Source organism: Geotrypetes seraphini, chromosome 7 (assembly GCF_902459505.1).
Source record: "Geotrypetes seraphini chromosome 7, aGeoSer1.1, whole genome shotgun sequence".
NCBI lineage: Eukaryota > Metazoa > Chordata > Amphibia > Gymnophiona > Dermophiidae > Geotrypetes > Geotrypetes seraphini.
In genome coordinates this window covers 178,711,254-178,734,689 of record NC_047090.1, presented here as the reverse complement: position 1 = coordinate 178,734,689, position 23,436 = coordinate 178,711,254, and the positions used below count along the sequence as shown (strand labels likewise).

General features: G+C 42.5%; 1 protein-coding gene across 7 annotated transcripts in view; it reads right to left on the bottom strand.

Annotated features, from left to right (window-relative positions):
- The window catches only part of FOXN3 (forkhead box N3), a 617,803-nt gene that overhangs the window by 163,243 nt on the left and 431,124 nt on the right, over positions 1-23,436 (bottom strand). For all 7 annotated transcript variants that reach the window (XM_033953055.1, XM_033953054.1, XM_033953056.1 and 4 more), the window contains one exon: positions 914-978. In XM_033953055.1, the coding sequence (XP_033808946.1) occupies positions 914-978 (65 nt within the window). The remainder of the gene's footprint in view (positions 1-913; positions 979-23,436) is intronic.

The following is a 23,436-nucleotide window of genomic DNA, read 5'->3' as shown; positions in this document are numbered from 1 at the left end:
ATATGTTTATTTACATCATCCTGGATCAACTTCATATCCTAATAAAGCCGATGCGTGGGAAGGGGGGCAGAAGAAAGAAAACCATGTGGAATTTTCAAAAATTACTAAAAAGTATCCATACGCAAAACAGGAACAAAGTCCCCAGGTAGTTCACACCTATGACAAATTTTAAGCAGAAAATATATGCATCCCTTCTCTTTGAAAAGTATATATAAAAAAAACCAACTCCTTAGGGCAGGGGTGTCCAATGTCGGTCCTCGAGGGCCGCAATCCAGTCGGGTTTTCAGTATTTCCCCAATGAATATGCATTGAAAACAGTGCATGCAAATAGAACTCATGCATATTCATTGGGGAAATCCTGAAAACCCGACTGGACTGCGGCCCTCGAGGACCGACATTGGACACCCCTGCCTTAGGGGGACAAATCCAACTCTGCCCCATTACAAGTTCCAAGCACAATAAACCAGTTGTCAAAATACAAGTTAGATATTGAGTCCTTGAAAAAACATCATTGCTAATGAAAACAGAAAACTAAGGGCTCCTTTTTACTAAGCTGCATTAGCGTTTTTAGCGCGCGCTAAACCCGCGCTACGTGGCTAGAACTAAGATCGAGCGTGCGCACTATTCTGCACGTTAATGCCCTAACGCAGCTTAGTAAAAGGAACCCTAAGCTAAGTCCCCAATGCTCAAATCACTTCAATATAATTCTACAATCAACACAACAAAAATGGCTTCAGGCCTGATCCCTTGCCAGCAGAAAAAGCCAAGAACACCCTAAAACATTGCATACGAAAGAAATGACGAGGAAGATACTGTAATATACAGAGCCACTTAAAAACGCTTTATGAGGAGTTGCAAGGAAGGAGTGAAGTAGAGAGCTCTGGTCTTCACAAAGAGCAGATGAACATCCTACCTTGCAGGAGGGCGCCATTTTTCTTGAAGAAGGTACTCCCCGGCCAAATAGGTGGACCTGATGTGCTAAAGACAAAAAAAAAAAACAGGGAAAGCATTTTAAATCACTGTAAAGCAGGCCTCTGATGATAAGACTTCCTTCCTGTCGATTATGAGAGTTTGTGCTGTGAATTACATTTCAGTTTTGGGTTTCCATATGGCAGAAATGCTCTATGTGTTAGGATGATTCTTTCAAGAGTTAACGTTATTGGACATGATGTGAGCGCCTGCAAAAATCGTTCAGAGCTTTGGCAGGTGAAACATATTTTACAGAGGTCCTTTTAAACCAGGGTCTCAAACTCACGGCCCGGGGGCCACATGCAGTCAGTCAGGTACTATTTTGAGGCCCTCGGTATGTTTATCATAATCACAAAAGTAAAATGAAACAGTTTCTTGATCATATGTCTCTTTAACTATAAATGACAATATTATTATTAAGACTTAGCCAAGAGGAAAGATTTATAAACTATAAAGAGTTTTACCTCATGTCATTTCTTTAATAAGACATTAACTATTTTTTCTGAGGCCCTCCAAGTACCTACAAATCCAAAATGTGGCCCTGCAAAGGGTTTGAGTATGAGACCACTGGCCTATAGGAAGAGGAGATGCAAATGTTAAGAGCCTTAGCCAATAGGGAGAGGAGATAGTGGATGCTCTGGATGAGCCATTTGGCCTTTTATCTACCATCATGTTACTATGTTTCTATATGATGTTAGGTAGAAGGGATTCATTCATACCAAAACGGACAGAAAAAGACTGTTGACGTCATGACGCCCTGCTCCTTCATCTTTTTGAACGAGCCGGGCGCGTCTCGCAGTCCTTCGTCCATTTTGTGAGGAGCCAGCTTTAATTTTGTCTTGCTAAGAAGCGTGGAGTATTCCGAAGAATATGGATCCCCTGAAGTAGCCGTTTTCAGGCGAAACAGAAAGTCTTTTCTGTCGGGACTAGGAAGTTTCACATCTCCAGATGAGTGATATTTGATATTTCGGTTTCTCAAAAGTCACGCAGCTTAACGAAGTTTACATGCTTATAGCTGAGCTGATTGCCACATTGTAGGTGTTTGGGAATAAATTCTCCGTTGTATTTTGGACAGATCTAATAAGTGATATTTTGAATCATATCAAAAATACTGAAGAAAAAGATAAAAGATTGAAAATTTGAAAAAAAATCTAATACTTTGATGTATGAAAGTTATTTATAATTGTATGGAGTTTTTTTTATAAACCTGTGATGATGAGAGCGGCTTAGGGTACTTGTGTAGTCCCGGCTGCTCTCAATTGAGGTTTATTTTTCTCCGTTGCGTTTTATGATTTTGTCAACAGTTTTTTTCTGTCCGTTTTGGTATGAATGAATCCCTTCTACCTAACATCATTTACAATACGTGCTGAATTGAAGTTTTTTGTGATTAAATACGATTGTACCTGTTGATATATTTAACTATGTTTCTATAATCATAAAGTTCTATGACATCACAATGCAGGTGTAAAGAGCTTTAGCCTATAGCAGTGGTCTCAAACTCATGGTCCGCCAGGTCCTATTTTGAGGCCCTCGGTATGTTTATCATAATCACAAAAGTAAAATGAAACAGTTTCTTGATCATATGTCTCTTTAACTATAAATGACAATACAGTGGTACCTTGGATTACGAGCATAATCCGTTCCAGGAGCATGCTCGTAATCCAAAATACTTGTTTATCAAAGCGAGTTTCCCCATAGGAAATAATAGAAACTCACTTTGATGCGTTTCCCCCCCCCCCCCCCCCCCCCCCCCCGAGAACTGGCATTGCTCCCCTCGAAGGCCCCCCCCACGATCAGGCACATCCCCCTGCGATCTGGCAGAAAGATTTATAAGATTGTTTATCGGGTCCGATGAGGATTTGGAGCATAAAGCCACATACAATGAAATGTTTGAGTATGTGGTGGCCCGTTGAGGACTTGTAAGTACTGCTGAATTAGACAGAATGAAGTCTGGCAAAACTGTAAGATAACTTCTTGCTGGTTCTATATTGGTATATGAGTATAGTCTTCATTCGAAATTTACATTAATAGTGCCTATTGTTTCATTCTTTGAAGATAATAGACATACAGTAGGGTACTTCTGAGGTCTGCTAGCCTGAATATTTAATAAATGTTCTAAGACTTTCTTCAGTTGATGCTTTAGTGCTTTATATTTAAAGAGGTCTAAAATATTGCTGGCTGGACCTATGGCTTTGCTTTGACTACTGCTGCTCTTTGGTGCCCTGGCAATGACCTAGTCTGTCTAATATTTGCACCAACCCTGGGGGTGCTGTATGCTCACAGACGGAAGAGAATGGCTTAATGCTCTGCTCTCTCCTCCCTGACTTGATATATCACTTGGTTAGCCTTCATGCTTACCTCTTGGGACAGCCCTGGGCGTAGCTAGCCAGCAGTTCATTAAAGAAAGAATCAACAAAGTAGGCGGTATTAATGCTATTATTAATCTAACAAGTTATTTAGGTAAAAACATTCCGAATGTTAGTCCCTCTCTTAGGTTACACGACGAGCAAGGCCATAAGAACAAAATAACTGCTGTACCGGGGCAGACTGAAGGTCCATCAAGCCCAGCCTCTTGTTTCCAACAATGGCCAACCCAGGTCCCAAGTGCCTGGAAGAAACCCAAAGAGTAGCAACTTCCCAGAGCTGAGATTGTGATGTCATAACGGTTAAACTTCTGGAATCTGGTGGATTACAGGACCAGAGGCAACATGGATTCACTAGAGGTAGGTCTTGTCAGACAAATCCGATCAATTTCTTTGACTGGGTGATCAGAGAATTGGGTAGAGGGAGTGCGCTAGACGTAGTGTATTTGGATTTTAGCGAAGCCTTTGGCAGTGTTCCACACAGACGTCTAATAAATAAACTGAATACCCTTGGGATAGGCCCCAAAGTGACGGGCTAGGTCAGGAACTGGTAAAGTGGAAGACTACAGAGGGTAGTGGTCAATGGAGATTGCTCGGTGGAAAGGGATGTTACCAGTGGTGTGCCTCAAGGTTCTGTTCTTGGGCCTGTTCTTTTTAACATTTTTATAAACGATATTGCTGAAGGGCTGTCAGGTAAGATTTGCCTCTTTGCGGATGATACCAAAATCTGCAATAATGTGAATAACATGAAGAAAGACCTAGTGAAGCCTGAAGAATGGTTTGAAATTTGACAGCTAAAATGTAATGCTAAGAAATGCAGTTTAGGGGGTGAAGAACTTATATGCACGACGGAAGAGCGAGACTTGGGTGTGATTGTATGTGATGATCTCAAGGTGGCCAAACAGGTTGAAAAGATGACAGTGAAAGCTAGAAGGATGCTAGGGTGCATTGGGAGAGGTATGGCTAGTAGGAAAAAGGAGGTATAAGACTCTGGTGAGACCTCATTTAGAATAGTGTGTGCAATTCTGGAGACGACACCTTCAAAAAGATAAAAAAAGGATGGAGCTGGTCCAGAAGAAGGCTACCAAAATGGTACATGGTCTTCGTCAATAAGTAAACTTTATAAGAAAAGCGAGAGAGGGGAGATATGATAGAGATTTTAAAATATCTACATGGCATAAATACGCAAGAGTCGAGTCTGTTTCATTTGAAAGGAAGCTCTAGAACAGGGGTGCCCAATAGGTCGATCGCAATCGACCGGTAGCTCGCCAAGGCAAAGTGAGTCGATGGGATCCGGAAGGTTCGCCCCCAGCATTTCGCCCCCAGCAATTCGCCCCTCACATTTCGCCCCTACACATTTCGCCCCCCGGATGTTTTGCCCCCACACATTTCGCCCCTACACATTTCGCCCACCGGATGTTTTGCCCCCACACATTTCGCCCCCGCACATTTCGCCCCTGAGCGTTGGATTATGTGTAATGATGAAAAAATAAAATAAAATAAAAAAAAGGTAAAATGATTAAGTAGGTATTTTTTTTGCCAGTTGTTATGATTTTTCCTCCAGGAAATTGTCCAAACCTTATAGAATAGTGGATAGTTCTCTCAAAACTACCCACATTACACAAAATTTCTCTACTTAAATAAACAAGACAGCCGTTTAATATGAGGGGCCGCTGAAAAGTTCTCAGCCCAACCAACAAAGTTCAGGCAGTCTTTCCGACGGCAATTTTATACTGGCAATAGGTGCATTCATTCAAAGTCAGGCTTAAATTTTAGGATAAATGCTTTTAAAGCAGGCTAAATACTTCTGTGACCCTGACATTTATACCAGTTATTGAGGATAAAACTGTGCTTACCGCTTTGGTATTTAAAACCACTTGAAATGTAATTTTTTTTAAAAAATGGCTCCTTAACTTCAGCATGTGGAAACAGTTCCTACACATTCAAAAACATTTGAATGCTTGTTGAGTGCATTTACAACTAAAATGGCTGTTCCCACTGATGTGCTGTAACTTGGAGGCATATTTTGGACATCCCCATATATTACAAAAGGTTCTGTGCTCAGTGAGCCTTTTGTAAACTACACAGGGGATTGTGCACATGCTAATCAGGACATCTCAATCCCTGCCTAGATGCCCTATGCAAATTCAGACTACTTATTCTGGGTAACATTCATGTGCATGCAGGAAATGATTGTGTGTGTATGGCATTCATGTATGGCATTGCTCTCCAATCTCCACTCGTTGGCAGGGGCGAAATGTGCGGGGGCGAAATGTGCGGGGGCGAAATGTGTGGGGGCAAAACATCCGGGGGGCGAAATGTGTGGGGGCGAAAGTTCCGGGGGCAAAACATACCTGGGGGCGAAATGTGGGGGGCGAAATGTGAGGGGCGAATTGCTGGGGGCGAAATGTGGGGGGCGAAACTTCCGTGAACCGAGTCGATCATCCAGGACTCCCTTTGCCTTGGCGATCTATCTGGCCGATCAATCTTCCTCTCCCCGACGTCAATTCTGCCGTCGGAGAAGTTCGGGCCAGCCAATCGCTGCCTGGCTGGGCGGAACATCCTCTCCGACGGCAGAATTGACGTCGGGGAGAGGAAGATTGATCGGCCCGAAGCAGAGAGAGCATGGGGCAGCATTGGCGTCGGCTTTGGGGCCTGTTATCCATTGGTGGCATTTGGGTCCTGTTCCCCGATGGCAGCGGCAGTGGCTTGGGGAAGAGCAGGGAGAAAGAAAGAAAGAAAGGGGCGCAGGCAGGGAGACAGAAGGAAAGAAGAGAAACAGGAAAAAAGAAAAGGGGGCATGAAGAGAGAAAGAAAGAAAGGGCAGGGAAAGAGGAAGAAAAAGTTGGGGGAGGGAATGAGGTTTGGAGGAGAGGAAGCATACAGGCTGAAAGAAAGATTGGATGCACAGTCAGAAGAAGAAAGTGCAACCAGAGACTCATGAAATCACCAGACAAGGTAGGAGAAATGATTTCATTTTAAATTTAGTGATCAAAATGTGTCTGAATTTATATCTGCTGTCTATATTTTACAATATGGTCCCCTTTTACTAAACCGCAATAGTGGTTTTTAGCGCAGGGAGCCTATGAGCGTCGAGAGCAGCGCTGGGCATTCAGCGCAGCTCCCTGCGCTAAAAAATGCTATTGTGGTTTAGTAAAAAGGGAGGGGGATGGGCATTTGTCTATTTTTGTATGGTTGTTACTGAGGTGACAGTGCATAGAGTCATCTGCTTTGACCTCTTTGAAAAACCCCCGGAATAGGATGATAATTAACAATTCTATGCGTACAGTGTGCGTTGTGTTTTTTTTTATTTTATTGTTGGTAGATCATTTTGACTTGGTCATTTTAAAAGTAGCTCGCTAGTCAAAAAAGTGTGGGCACCCCTGCTCTAGAATGAGAGGGAATAGGATGAAGTTAAGAGGTGATAGGCTCAGGAGTAATCTAAGGAAATACTTTTTTTACAGAAGTGGTGGAGACAGTATCTGAATTCATGAAAGCGTGGGATAGGCACATGGGATCTCTTAGAGATGCTTGACTGTCCTATACTTTGCTCACATAACATAAGAGCTGCTATACTGGAAAAGACTAAAGAGCCATCAAACCCAGTATCCTGTTTCCAACAGTGGCCAACCCAGCTCCCAAGTACCTAGACCACAAGCACCACCTAAGTGTATTTTCAGACCTCTTTTCAGCATTAAAGTAATAATCAGCTCAAGGGCCAATAGGACCAGTGTTAAAGAAGTGCATACAGAGCAATTGCCCTGGGCCTCCATGCTACAGGAGGCCCCCTCTCAACTTTTTGCCTGGTGTTATGGCACATTTTAACACCAGCCCAGGGTTCATAGACAACCCCGCGAAAGACAAAGGCACGCGCCGACAACTGAGCGCAAGACGGAGGTGCGTGCCGAAGAAAATTACAGTTTTTAGGGGCTCCGATGGAGGTTTTTATTGGGGAGCCCCCCCAGTTTACTTAATAGAGATCGCGCCGGTGTTGTGGGGGGTTTGGGGAGTTGTAACCCTCCACATTTTACTGTAAACTTAACTTTTTCCCTAAAAACAGGGAAAAAGTGAAGTTTTCAGTAAAATGTGGGGGGTTACAACCCCCCAAAACCCCCCACAATGCCCCCACAATGCGGCGCGATCTCCCACGCCCCCCCCGTCGGAGCCCTAAAAACAGTAATTTTCTGCGGCATGCGCCTCCGCGCTGTGCTCAGTTGTCTGCGCGCGCCTTTGTCCCAGCGCACTTTTGACCTGACACCAGCACAGGGACTTCCAGCACTCTTGCCCCGCCCCCTACTCCAGGACAGCCTTTCTGTCATCGCAGAAGCCCATGCAAGAGGCAGAGCATTGCAGGGCCTGTCAGCATGCAAGTGCTGAAGAGTTAACCCCCAAGAACTGCTAGTTGCTGTAAAAGGATCTAAAGTACAGCTGCCCTAGGCCCGGATCAAGGCATGGCAACAGTAGAAACGCTCTGGTGCCCAGCAAACTTTGGAGCCAGAGGCAATTGCCTTTAGCTAAATCTGGGCATAAGAGCTTACGTACCAGGTTAGTCTTGGAGATATTTTCTATGAAAGAAGCGGCTCCAACGATCATCAGCACAACAATCCATTGGGTATTTGTTCATTTCTTTCCAATCTTTATTGACCACTGATGGATAGAAATCCGTTTGGTTTCTTTTTAATTGACACTTCAATTTTCATGACTTGTTTAAATTTCCACAGTCCATAACATCAGCACAAACATTTCTCATGTTGAATGCGCAAAACTTGGGTTCAATACTATAAAACAACTTCCTGCGCAGTGTTATGGACAGGCGATATATTACACTTAGGAAAGGGGAAAGGGGGGGGGGGGCTCAATATACCACCTTTCTGTAGTTACAAATCAAAGCAGTTTCCATATTATCTGCAGGTATTTATTTTGCACCTATAGCCATGGAGGGTTAAGTGACATAGCCAGAGTCACAGGCAGAGAATGACACAGGGACAAATTTTTCCATGTTCCCGCAGGAACTCAATTTCCCTGTCCTGTCTCTGCAAGTTTTGTCCTTGCCCCATTTCCTGTAAGCTCTGCCTTAACCGCACAAGCCTTGAACCCTTATGATCTTAAAGTGTTTGAGACTTGTGCAGATGAGGATGGAGCTTAGGCATTGGTGGAATGAGGCATTACGACATCATAATCTGAGCTCTAGAATGTTGCTACTTATGATTTTAAAGTGTTTGAGGCTTGTGCAGATGAGGACGGAGCTTGGCATTGGTGGAATGAGGCATTATGACATCATAATCTGAGCTCTAGAATGTTGCTACTTATAATTTTAAAGTGTTTGAGGCTTGTGCAGATGAGGACGGAGCTTGGCATTGGTGGAATGAGGCATTATGACCCAATGCAAAGTACACTCAAGATCCTGGGAATACAACTAGACAGAAATTGCACAATGCAGTCTCAAATCCACAAAATCATCCAAAGAGCTTTCTTCACAATACGTAACCTAAGAAAAATAAGAAAATTCTTCAACAAAGATCAATACAAGATATTAGTACAATCCCTAGTACTAAGTATTGTAGATTACTGTAACAGCCTATACCTGTCATGCCCAAACTACATGATAAAACAATTACAGACAGTTCAGAACACAGCCCTCAGAATCATATACTCACTCGGCAAATATGACCACATCACCAAAGCATACCTAGACTCACACTGGCTACCAATAAAAGCAAGATCCCAGTTCAAATTCTACTGTCTACTATACAAAGTAATACATGGAACAGCCCCCAGTTACCTAAACAACAGACTACACCGTAACCTCTCACACAGACTAAGGAGAACTCAGAGCCTATTCATTCACCCCCCTCTCAAAGGAACACGACGAAAGAAACTATACGACAGCCTTTTAGCGACACAGGCAGCAAAGATCGATACTACCATCACCAATCTACTGACCAAATCAATAGACATTAAAGTATTCCGAAAAGAAATCAAAACTCATCTCTTCAAAAAACACTTCCCATCATCATAACCTCACAAAAGTACTAGAAAATGCTCTCATGACCACCTCCATCACCTCCACCAGCAACACCCGGACAGTATTATCTCTATTCGTCTAAACAACCTATCACTATCTACTACCTGCTATCAATTTCTCCTGGAAAAGTCCAGACTAATAATTGTAACTGGATACCTTCTTGATTACATGTACTGCAATGCTACTGGAAATGTCCAGTCTTCTAACTTGTAATCCGCTTAGAACCGCAAGGCACAAGCGGAATAGAAATCACTAATGTAATGTAATGTAATAATCTGAGCTCTAGAATATTGCTACTTATGACTTTAAAGTGTTTGAGGCTTGTGCAGATGAGGATGGAACTTGCACAAATGGGGCTGGGACAGGAAAAGAACTCGCGGGGACGGGAAAATGAGTTCCTACGGGGATGGGGAAATATTTGTCCCCGTGCCATTCTCTAGTCACAGGTTCTCAGTCCACTGCACTAACCACTAGGTTGTTCCTCCAAGATGTAACCAGTCATCTCTCCACTGCATAATAACCCAGGTTAATCAGGAAACAGAGCAGATACCAGCACTGACAGAACTGCACCAATACATCCTCACATAACAGACACCAAAGGGGAAAGGGCTTGGGACTCGTATTCCGCCTCTTTGCAGTTCACATACACCCGGGTACTTATTTTGTACCCGGGGCAATGGAGTATTAACTGACTTGCTGAAGGTCACAAGGAGCAGCCCTGGGATTCGATCCCACAACATACTTTTAGTTGCTTGCTCGAGGACTATTCACTGCATGATTTTGTAGGCTGCCACGTGGTCTTCGGTTCATACTTTCACCTCCCACTACTGTCTGGACTCACTGTCCAGGAGCGATGGCCGGTTCGGCCAATTGGTTTTGCGAAATCTATTTGCTTAAATTGCCAACTTCCCTCCATCCCTTTTCAGTTAGCTTGGAGGTCACCCACATGTGAGAATATCATGCCTGCTTGTCCTGGGATAAAGCACAGTTACTTACCGTAACAGGTGTTATCCAGGGACAGCAGGCATATATTCTCACAACCCGCCCACCTCCCCGGGGATGGTTTCTTTGCTAGTTAAGTGAACTGGAGACCACGAGGGGATGCGCCCCCTAGTGGAGCAGGAAGGCACGCATGCGTGGAGCAGCAGAGCAAACTTAAATCTTCAATCAAGTTTGCTTGAAAATGCTTCCACATCGGGGCTCCGTAGATGACGTCACCCACATGTGAGAATATCATGCCTGCTTGTCCTGGGATAAGAAAGTTATTCTAGGGTCCAATGTATCAAACTGTGTTAACATTAACATCCATAAATGGGTTGTTGTTTTTTTTAAAGTTCAATAATTTTTATTGAAGTTTTTAACAACAAAACAGTACAAAACAAAAAGGGGAATAAAAATATATTCCCATATCAACATTAGTTTGCAGACTAGAAGTGATAACAAAACATAAGGCATGTTACAATTAGTTCACAGATGACATGGTAATCTTTGATAACACTATAGCATAGAAAAAGAGAAGAATAAAGAACAATTAATCTATTACCCCATATTTCTCAGCAGCTGCCTTTCATATCTAGCATAAAGACAAACAGTATTCCACCATTCATTGTAATTCAAAGAAGTGAAGGCTTTCCAATGAGACAATATTGTTTTGAGTGCGATCGACAAGAGACATTTGAGGAGCCGATGCTTACTTCTATCTAAGTTAGATAAATATGTGCCTCAGTTGTGTCTCCAACTATATCATGTATTAAAATTGTCTACAGTAGTTGATTTTAAGGACTCAGTAAGTCCTTAAAATCAACTACTGTAGACAATTTTAATACATGATACTTCTATCTAAGGACATTTTAGTAGAAAAGATACCAAACATTATCAGTGAAAATTATAACGTATCCTTATGATGAAGTATTCTACATCTAGTAGACCATATTTCAGACCAATAGGATTTAAGTAGGCAACAGTTGAAGAACATGCGGTCAAAGGTGCCTATGGCTTCGTTGCATGCGTGTTATTGGCAAAACTCGTATCTTATCGCTAAAGGCATATGTTACCACTACTTATTTCTAAAGCGCTACTAGATGAATGCAGCACAGTACATTAAACATTCAAGAGACAGTCCCTGCTCAGTAGAGCTTAGGATCGAATTAAAACAGACAATAGGACAAGTAGAGAGTTAGGGAGTTTCTCAGAGGGACTGAAAAAACAGGCATGGGTGCTTTACAAGTGTGTGGGAGTTAGGAGTCAAAAGGCAATTTTGAAAAAGTGGGCTTTTAGCTTAGATTTGAATACTTCCAGAGACAGAGCTTGACATACGGACACAGGCAGTTTGTTCAAGGCATAAGGTGCAGCAAGAGAGAAGGGACATAGCCTGGAGTTGGCAGTAGAGGAGAAGGGTGCAGATAGGTGAGACTTACCCGATGTGCAGGAGTATAAGGAGAGATAAGCTTACGTATATAGCCGTATGTTCTTCTAAAATTAATGACCTTCATCTGGAGAAAAATACAGATCTGTAATAAAACACTGTGTACACCCCACTGAATATAGGCATTGATCCAAAATTCTCACTGCACTCTTATTGAATATTTCCTAAATTTTTATTTAAATCAGCTTAGCTTGGGATTCCACCAGAACCTCCTTGCGTTCCTTAAGTAACCTCGGATTCATCCCATCAGGCCCCATTGCTTTGTCTATTTTTAGTTTAGCTAGCACGTCACAAACCCAGTCATCTGAGAATCTGTCCTAGTCTACCATCCATCCATCCCCATTTGTGTATTTTTGCGGTCCTACCCTCGGCCCTTCAACCATGAACACAGAACAGAAATAACTGTTAAGCCGTTCAGCTTTATTCTTGTCGACTTCTATATATTTCTTTACAATGCCATTTTGACAATTCCTTCTATCACATATCTAAAAAATATCTTGTCCTCCAATTTTACCGTATTGGCTGTCTTCCATTTGCATCTTTGCTTTTCTGACAGCCTTTCCAGCTTCTCATAACTTTTCAGATATTTTTGCCTATCTTCCCCTTTCTACAATGTCTTGTAATTTATAAAGACTAACCTTTTTTTCTCTTACCCTTTCAACTACTACATTTGAGAAACAAAGTGGCCTTCTTTTCCTCGTTGTTTCATGTACTTTTTTTTTTTTTTTTTTAGCATAAAGGTTTGTCGCGTTTAAAATAGCTCATTTTCAGTTTTCTCCACAGCTGTTGTGCTTTGTTCCGCTGTTCCCATCCAACTAACTACTCCTTGAGGTATTTTCCCACCTTGTTAAAATTAGTTCTTTTGAAGTCTAGAACTTTTAGTCTTGAATAAGCCCTCTCCCTCCTGCATCTTAATTTTGACCATGTACCATTTGATGATCACTAGATGCCAAATGATCGCCCATCATAATATCAGAAACACTTTCCCCATTTGTAAGCACTAGGTCCAAAATAGCTCCATTCCATGTGCGTTCCATTACCAACTGCTGGAACAATTCCTCCTGTAGCAAATGCAAGATTCTCCTGCTTCTAGATGACCCTGCAGCAGGGACGCCCCAACCAACATCCAGCATATTAAAAATCACTTAATAGCAGTGTTTCCCCTTTCAGAGCTATTTTTTAAAAAATTTCAATTTTCATAAACAGGTACCAATTACAAGCAGGGCTGTGGAGTCGGTAGATAAATGTTCTGACTCCGACTCCTCAGTTTTTTGTACTTCAGACTCCGACTCCGACTCCAGGTACCCAAAATTTCCTCCGACTCTGACTCCGACTCCACAGCACTGGTTAATTTTCAGATCGTTAAAATGGAATGTCAAGTTGAGAGAAATGAGCATTTTCGACACCACCTTCTTTTTGCTTTTAATCAAGGTTCTAAGGCCGCAGAAGCTGCTCGCAACATTTGTGCTGTGTATATAGTGGGTGCTATAGCTGAAAGAATCGCTCGTGATTGGTATGCCAAGTTCAAAAATGGAGTCGGTAGATAAATGTTCCGACTCAGACTCCTCAGTTTTTTGTACTTCTGACTCTGACTCCGACTCCAGGTACCCGAAATTTCCTCCGATCCCGACTCCTCAACTCCGACTCCACAGCCCTGATTACAAGTACCAAAAATACAATCTAATCCACATCACGGGAGAGACAGAAAAGGGTATTAGCTCTAGAAGCAACATTTTTCTTAAAATTTCCTTCCAAATGTTTGATTACTTTAGCTGAAGTGAAATACACCTTCTTTGAGCCAGAACAGTTGGAAAGAGCTGTTAAGAGACAGGGAAGCTAGTTACATCATTATTAGTGGTTAAAAATAATGTGACATCGCCTTAGTGTAATTCAGGCTATGTATGACTTAATTTAGTCTTAAATTTCCTTTTGTAATTTTTTTAAATCTTCTTTCATAGCCATCTTGTGAGTATCTTCAATTAAGTCTCTGTCCATTTCTTATTGTGAGGGAGACCTGTATATCACGCCAATGTAAATATATTCTACATTCCCGCTTTCCAGATTAACCCCAAAAGCTTCTTCCTTACCCCATATGTCCTGTAATTTGGTCACAACTGCTGACAGTGAACAACCAGGCATAACTTCAAATGTCAAAGTTGTGTTTAAATGAAGCACAAACTGAGAGTGTAAATGTTGCCCTACATTTATTAATCTATTGCATAAAATGTGTGTGTGTGTGCCTTCGAGCCAACCACTGACCCGTGGCCACATGCAGAGTGAGGAATCCTCCCTGTTATGTTTCAAGGTGGAGTACAGGAGTGATTGGCCATTGCCTTCTCCCACTCAGTGTGGGGCTCCACTATGTCGCTGATGCCCAGCATGGGGTCCTGCAGCATCTGGTATTAGAGAATGACACGGTAACCCACCGAAACGGGGTGTAAAAAAAAAAAAAAAAAATAGTCGCCGTGGGTATGAGGAAAAGCCATTCACCGTCCCGTGAAGCGGTGAATGCTTGTCCCCAAAGTTAACTGAGGATCGCATTGAAGATTGCAAGGCAATCAGCCCCCTCCCTCCTTCCCTGGCTTACTTTAATTTTCTCTTAACAAGCAGCCGGAGGCTTGAAGTCACATGTGGCTGCCAGAAAGTCCTCCTCCGACACAACTTCCTGTTTCCAGTTGCATCAGAGGAGGGCTTTCCGGCAGCCGCACGCAACTTCAAGACTCCAGCTGCTTGTTAAGAGAAAATTTAAGTAAGCCAGAGAAAGTCAGGGGAAGGAAGGAAGCTGCTGGACCGTGGCGGGAGGGGGATGGTGGACCAGGCAAATGGAGAGGAACAGACACTGTACACTTTGGTGGTGAATATATGTGGGGGCGGGGATGGAGCTCGCAGTGACGGGACGGAGACAGAGCACACGGTGACGGGACGGGGATGAGCTCACGGGGACGGGGCAGAGACGGGGGTCAAATTTTTTCTGCGTGTCATTCTCTACCTGGTATTCCCCAGTGGTCCCCCATTCAGGTACTAGCCACACCTAACCCTGCTTAGCTTCCAGTGGCAAGAGCAGGCCTACCCAGAGCCCTACTCCTCTGCCCTCCAACCCAGCCAGCTGATTAACTGTTCCCCTTAACTGTATCCATGACATCTTGTTTGTCTGTCTTGGCTGTTTAGACCAGGGGTGTCAAAGTCCCTCCTCGAGGGCCGGAATCCAGTCGGGTTTTCAGGATTTCCCCAATGAATATGCATTGAAAGCAGTGCATGCAAATAGATCTCATGCAGATTCATTGGGGAAATCCTGAAAACCCGACTGGATTCTGGCCCTCGAGGACCGACTTTGACACCTGTGGTTTAGACTGTGGGACTGTCTTCTTTGTGACTCCATGCAGCACTGCGTGCGTCTGGTAGCGCTTTAGAAATAATTAATAATAGTAGTAGTAGTAGCCAGGCCATAGAGCAGGGGTAGGGAACTCCGGTCCTCGAGAGCCGTATTCCAGTCGGGTTTTCAGACTTTCCCTAATGAATATGCATGAGATCTATTTGCATGCAGTGCTTTCAATGCATATTCATTGGGGAAATCCTGAAAAACCGACTGGAATACGGCTCTCGAGGACCGGAGTTCCCTACCCCTGCCACAGACCGACACAGAAGTTCCTTACTGCTAAGTAATTACCAAAACGATAAAGAATTTACTTGTTTCTATGGTGATCCAACCCTATAAAAAAACAATAGTGTCACTGTTGTTCAGTCAGCGTTCTGGGCTAAGAATAAAACTGCTGCAGGTTTAATGCGAATAATCCTCTTCCTTAACTCAGACAGCTGCGTTTGCTCAAACAATCCTCCATTTGCCCGACACATTATCCTTTTAACTGCGTGCAGATCAGATTCTTTCTGCTGACCCGCAGTCACCGCGCTCTCGTCTGTGTACTCAATTATCGTCGCCCAGCAGATTTCTATGAACCCAGATTAAAAAGGGCAGGTGCTTAATGGAAGACTTTCCCAGCTGAAGGTGGGTCTCCCCTACCTCCGCTCTAGTATCCCTGGGGTTCTGCTCTTTACCATTGCAGCAGCGCTTCTGGGCGTCTGATTGGTGGATTAGACTCTGTTGCTCTCTCACAAACCCATGATTTTGGCATCAGGTTACAAAGCTGGTATGTGTCACTATGGTGACCAGTAACCTATCACATGAGAGGAGCCGATACAGGTTTCTCAAGCAAAGCTAGAAAAGTGCCAGGCCTGCAGTGTCATCTGTCAACTGTTGTTGCAGCAAACGCATTCTTTACACAGATACTCGACATGTAAAAGTTAACTGCTCCGAGACAGATTATATACACTAAAAACATGCAACAAAACAATCAAAATAAATGCAAAATAGTTACCGTAGAACCTCAGTTAACCAGTACTCAGTTAACCGGCACCCTCAACCAAGTGGCAAAAAAAATTTGATATTGGGGGAGGAAAAAGTGGTCCTGAGCCGCAAACCCCCTCCCTCCCTCAAGCCCCGAAGCAGTAGAAGCGGCGGCAGTCCAGAGCTGCGAACCCCACCTCCCTCCCACCCCGAAGCACCAGTGTGGCAGCGGTCCTGAGCCGCAACCCCCCCCCCCCCACCTCAAGCCCCAAAGCAGCAGAAGCGGGCGGTGGTCCTGAGCTGCGAACCCCCAGCACCTGGTCAAGCAGGGGGCAGCGCTCAAAGCAGGCTGCTTGCGGCCCTGTCAGGGCCTTTCCTCTGATGCGCGACATTGGCCTGCCGGGGCTGGCTGCGAGCAGCCTGTTTTGAGCGCTGCCTCCTCCAGACTGGCTGCCACTTCAGGTAAGGAAGGGAGGGAACATAAGAACATAAGCATTGCCTCTGCCGGGTCAGATCAGGGGTCCATCGTGCCCGGCAGTCCGCTCCCACGGCGGCCCCCCAGGTCCAGGAGGTGAGCGAGAGGACCGCTGCCTGCTTTGGGGCTTGAGGGAGGGATGGGGGGTTTGTGACTCAGGACCGCTGCCGCACTGGTGCATCAGGGCAGGAGGGAGGGAGGGAGGGAGTGAGGGAAGGAAATGAGATCTGGGAGACAATCCTTGTATAGTACTATATTATATAGTAATTCAGGCAACGAGAAAAACAGTTATCAGACATCCACAAATCCCGTTACGGTATGTATCACATTAGGATAAAAACTGAAATTGAAAAATCTTCCACGGTAACTATGGAAAATTTAACCTGTAAATTAGATCCCTAGTATATGTCAAGTTAGAATAATAAGTTGTATTGAAAAAAGCTTGTACTGTAAGGATAACAAATTGGGAATGTGTGGTGCAGTGGTTAGAACTGCAGCCTTAGCACCCCGAGGTTGTGGGTTCAAATCCCTCGCTGCTCCTTGTTACCATGGGAAGTCACTTAATGCCCTTATTGCCCCAGGCACACTAGATAGCGTTTGAGCCCACCGGGACAGATAGGGAAATATGATAAAGTATCTGAATGTAAACCACTTTAGAATATAAGTGGTATATAAATAATTAAATAAATGAACTCTATATTATTATGTATAGTGATATTAGACCCCTAGTATGTATCGAGTTAGGATAAAAACTTGTATCGTAAACTTGTACCGTAATTATGACAAGTCGTAACCTGTAAACTGTATTTTATGTATGTTTAACCTGTAACCCATTCTGAGCTCTTTGCGGAAAATGGGATAGAAAACGAATTAAATAAATAATAAATACTAGGAAGGCACTGGGTCAAACAGGATCAAAGTTTTGCAAGAAACAAAAATTCCTGTATCGCTCCATGGTGGAGTATTGCGTTCACTTCTGCTCTCCTTATCTCAAGAAAGATATAGTGGCGCTAGAAAAGGTTCAAAGAAGAGCGGCCAAGATGATAAAGGGGATGGAACTCCTCTCGTATGAGGAAAGACTAAAAAGGTTAGGGCTCTTCAGCTTGGAAAAGAGACGGCTGAGGGGAGATTGGATTGAAGCCTACAAAATCCTGAGTGGAGTAGAACGGGTACAAGTGGATCGATTTTTCACTCCGTCAAAAATTACAAATACTAGGGGACACTCGATGAAGTTACAGGGAAATACTTTTAAAACCAATAGGAGGAAATGTTTTTTCACTCAGAGAATAGTTGAGCTCTGGAATGCGTTGCCAGAGGATGTGGTAAGAGCGATAGCGTAGCTGGTTTTAAGAAAGGTTTGGACAAGTTCCTGGAGGAAAAGTCCATAGGCTGTTATAGAGAAAGACATGGGGGAAGCCACTGCTCGTCCTGGACTGGTAGAATGGAATGTTGCTACTCCTTGGGTTTTGTCCAGGTACTAGTGACCTGGATTGGCCACCGTGAGAACGGGTTACTGGGTTTGATGGACCATTGGTCTGATCCAGTCAGGCTATTTTTATGTTCCCATGCCTAGCCATAATGAACATATATATGATAAAATTCTATCAACTGTCAACCTAATAATAATGGTTGATTTCAATTATTTCAATATTGATTAGATAGAAAATGGAAGGAGAGCAGAGTTCTTAGATAAAATAAATGATTACTTCATGGAGCAGCTTTCAGGAACTGACAAGGAGACCTATTTTACCAGACCATATTGTTTCTTATACCCCGCAAATGTCAACTGGGAATCATTGCGGCTTACATAAGATTAATAAGGTTAGCAACATAGACTTTATGAATCATAGCAAGACTATAATGAAAACAGATGTGTTTTTATCACTTTCCTAAACTGAAGATAGGAGGAGTCTGACATAAGCAGGTTGGGAGGCGGTTCCAAATTTTGGGGGGCTTGAAACTCAAAGGTGGATTCGTAGAGTGATTTCCTCCGATGCATTGATCCTCAATTAAACAGCTTCATGGGCTGTTGTTACTTATGGGTGAAGTTGGCAGAGGTTTCAGTTTGGTCCTACTTGGTCTGCACGAAGGGCCCTTTGGCGGAGCCTGCCAACAATGCAGGTCCACCTAACATGCAGCCCTTTAAAGGGCTGCTTAATCAGGCCCAGGAGGTAGTAGGTGGGTCCTCAGTTCAGCTGAGAAGCGGATTGCTTCCTCCTCTCTCTGCTGGAATCAGAATGACCGGCGGTTTTAGATCTTAATGGAAGACAGAATTTGATTGAAAGTTGATGGTTTTGGAGTCACTTAGAGACAGAGATCATAATGTGCTCAAACATGACTTTATAACTGAAATGAAGACACTAACGAAAGCTATTTAACTTACAAAAGGAAGACTATGATAAAATGAAGAAACAAAAAAGCTATAGAGAGGACCTGCAGAGGAACATTGCTGAGAAACACAATGCTCGTATATTCCATGCATTATAAAAGGCAGAGAGAGGACAAAATGATTGCCAGTATGGCTAAAAGGAGAAGTGAAAGAGGCCAATTATATAGCAAATCCAAATAAAGAAAAAAAAAGGGGGGGAACCCCCTTCCCCCCAAACACTGGGAAGTTAGATGCAAAGAATTGATCAGGCAGGAAAAAAAATTGGAAAAGAAGCTTGCCATAGAGGAAAAAAAACAAAATTAAAACTTTTCAGGTCATCCAAAGCAAAAAAAAAACCAACGAAAAACGGAGGGCAATATCTGGACTATTAGATGGTAGTGAAATGGCCACTCACTGACAAGGCCACTGCAGACAAACTAAATGAATTCTTTGCTTTTATCTTTACTTTAATGGTGATGATTCAGAGAAACTGTATCAAATCTCAGAGAACCATGAAGATGTAATAGGCAAATTTACAAATTGAAAAGAAGCAAATCACCTGGGCCAAATGGTATACATGCTATAGTATGGAAAGAACTCAAAAAGGAAACTGCATACCTACTTACAATTTTCATACACAAAATAGTGGATGGAGTGGGCCTTAAATATGTTATGGTTTAGGGTTTATTTGGTTTAATATACTGTACTGCCATTTCATGAATACACAGCAAGGTGGTTTACAAATCAATCAATAACAGTAAAACTTAATTCTGTTAGTAACATGTAGCCTATTATTAAATCCTGTACTGTATTTAAAGATTGGAGGGTGGCCAACCTAACACCAATTTTTGGGGGCAAGCTCAATTTCAGAGCAGAGCAAAACATAAGAAATGATTACAAAGAATAAAATTACTGATCAAATAGACAGAGATGGTTTAACAGAATAAAAGCTAACATGGATCGTCTTTTCTACAGGACTGAGAATATTGAATTTCATGGTCACAAGATTGCCATTTTTCCTGAAGTCTTAAAGTGGACGCAGTCAAGGTGGAAGAAATTCTGACTTATCGTCAATTTGTCTTAAGTTTGGGAGCTCCGTTTTCCTTGCAAATGTTGCATTGCTTATCTGGCAAATAGATAAATTTTCTATGAACCGGATCAATTGCAATATTTTTTGGAAGGCAAGGCAGCCATAAGAACTCCAGAATCACCCATGACACCCGCTAATCAGGCTAATTAATTAATCAATCCAAAAGATCTCTATTTCTTAGTTGCATAATTTTTAATTTCAGCTTTCCTTGATTTAGTTTGTTTTTTCTCTCAGAATGTGGACTATGTTCATGGTATAACTAGTTAAGAATGGGATAGTCTTTCCTTTGTCAAAGTATTTTATTCTTTGATTTGAAACTATAAACAAACAAACAAAAAAAAGCTAACATGGATTTAGCCAAGAGAAGTTTTGACTCAATAATTTTTTGAACAAGGTGTGAACAAACATGTGAATAAAGGTTTTCAGAAAGATTTCTACAAAGTCCCTCATAAAGATTCCTGAGAATATTAAAAAAGCCATACAATGTCCTGTTGTGGACTGGGAATTGGTTATAAGACAGAAAATTTGAGAAGAGGTTAAGTGCTTGATTTTCTCAATGGAGGAAGGTGAATACTGGAGTGCTCCAGGAACACTTTTAACACGTTTCTAAATGATCTGGTAATCAGATTTGCAGAGAACACAAAATTATTCCTAGCTATTAAATCAATTGCAGGAAGACCTTGCAAGACTGGGAGACTGAACATTCAGAAGGCACTTGGGATCTCTTAGAGAGAGGAAAAGATAATGGTTACTGTGGAGGGGCAGACTGGATGGGCCGTTGGGTCTTTATCTGTCATCATGTTTCTCTGACATTTTAATGTGGACCCTCTGTGAAGTGATGCACACAAGATATGAAGAGGTACGTTTGCCAGAAGCCAGTGATTCTAACCAGAATCATCCCGGTAAATTAATTTTTAGAAGCTTTTATCTCATACAGACATATACACCTATGTAACAGTTACATTGGTAGAAAACATTTCTACACAGGCAATTAACACCTGATTCAATCTAAAAATTTGTTGGTTATTTTTTCTTCTTCTTCTTCTTAGCTATTTCTGGGCAAGAATCCAAAGCTCTGCCCGGTACAATTCTTATATCTTTGCTTGATTTTTGGTTTGTTTTTTTAATTTGCCCTAAAAACACAGATTTTATACGATATCCTAGAAATGAAAGTAAAAGGTTAGCATTTTGAACGCAAGCCTGAAAAGCCGCAGGAAGCTGCCCTACCACTTTCTTCCCAAACTGGATTGTTTCGCCAAGCTAAACAAAACGGTCAAGTTATTTGCTGAACAAAAGCAAGGAGGTTTTAGACTCCATAATCTCATTTCAAATCCGCTAGCTTACTCTTTATTTCTCCACAGCCTTGAAAATTGCAATCCCCTTTCCGTAACCTGAGGACTAATTGGTGTCAACACTTCAGCCCCTGTTGCCATTTTTCCCGTTCCTTTTGCGTTACTTGGGTGCTGGAAATCAAAGGCCTATTAAAGAGCCATGCCCCAGTAATAATACTGTGAATGCACGACAACTATTAATTAACTTCAGACTTTTATTTCAATCACACGGTGGTATTTTGTCAAATTGAAGTATGGCTTAATTGGCGATTAAGCAGATTTAAGTTTTTAAGAGGGTTCTTATGTTGTCCAATACATACAGCTAAGGTACAGGTTAGCCATTGTGGAAAACAGTGCAATCTCGACTTTGCATTTTGAAGTTTTTACATGGTTAGAACACTTAAGGTGGACACAAATGAGGAACATAAAAACAATTCTTCTACGAATAAAGCCCAGAAATGTATTATGCTCTTAGACTACCAAGAAAACATTGATATTCTGATTGTTTTCACTCTTATAGCAGGTTAAGAGTTGCCGGAACAAGTTCACCATCTGTTTCAAAACAAGCTTCTGCTGTTAGAACACTTTAAGGTGGAAACCATTTGGCAAACACATTTATAGAAACTTAAGCCTGGCAAGGAACGTCCTTTAAATCGGAGTCTTAAACTAGAACCTAAGGAAGTGACATGGTATCCAAAAGACATCTCTTTAATTAACAGATGTCACCACCTACAAAGAAATCACCAGAAGAACATCATTAGTTATGCCCATTTTAAAAGAGCTAATTCAAAAATGCTGAATTAAAGATGAATTATTAGTGGCATTAAAGGTAACAAGTAGCCTCTATTCCCATTTACACAAATTTTTTTTTTTACCCTGTTGCTTCCTTCTTGAAATTAGTCCCCATGGAGGCTCTGGTACTCTTAACACCTTCACCTACTGTCAACCTGAAGATTTCTTTGTGTGTTGAACCTTTTTCATCATGGCAAGTCCTCTGACTAAGAGGCATGAATCAAAGAAACTAAGGAAATACTTTTTTTTTTTTTTTTTTTTTACAGAAAAGGTGGTAGATGCAAGGTTAAAGTAACCCCTCCGAATCCGTGGTTTCAGTACACCCGGATTCGGTTATCTGCGATTTTTTTTTTTTCTATCAAAACTCTGCATCGGACTTTCCCCAGACCTTACCTGGTGGTCTAGCAGTGACGCGGGGTAGGATCAATCTTCCTACGCTCCTGCCTCGTGCAGAGCCGTCATCAAAATGGCTGCCCTGAGTGCACATTGTAGTCTCGAGACTTCAATGGGAACTCACGGCAGCCATTTTGATGACGGTTCTGCACGGGGCAGGAGCGTATGACAATCAATCCTGCCCCATGTTGCCACTAGACCACCAGGTAAGGTCTGGGGAAGGTCCAGGACACCGGCGGGAGGCAGAGGTGGGTCAGAGCTGGCCCTAAAAATTATCCGCAATTTTTCAATATTCACAGGCCAGCTCTGCCCCTAACTGCTGCGAATATTGAGGGTCTGCTGTAATCCCTTCCATTCAATGTTAGCGAAGTCTCCATAATTTTATTAGATGGACTTGCCAGAAAAACACTGTCACTGTGTCCCTTGCATGATCCCCTCTGCAATTTGGCACAAATGTGCTTCCTATTCCACTTCTCAAACCAATGACTGGCCAGTGGTTATGGCTTTCAGCTTGCAGAAGAGACGGCTTAGGGGGGATATGATAGAGGTCTATAAAATACAAAGTGGAGTGGAAAGGGTAGATGTAAATCACTTGTTTACCTTTTCCAAAAATACTAGGACTAGGGAGCATGCGATGAAGCTACTAAGTAGTAGATTTAAAACAAACTAGAGAAAATATTTCTTCACACGACATGTAATTAAACTCTGGAATTCGTTGCCGGAGAATGTGGTGAAATCAGCTTAGCGGGGTTTAAAAAAGATTTGGATAAATTTCTAAAAGGGAAGTTCATAGGCCATTATATAGATGACTTGGGAAATCCACTGCTTGTCCTTAGGATAAGAAGCATAAAACCTGCTTTATT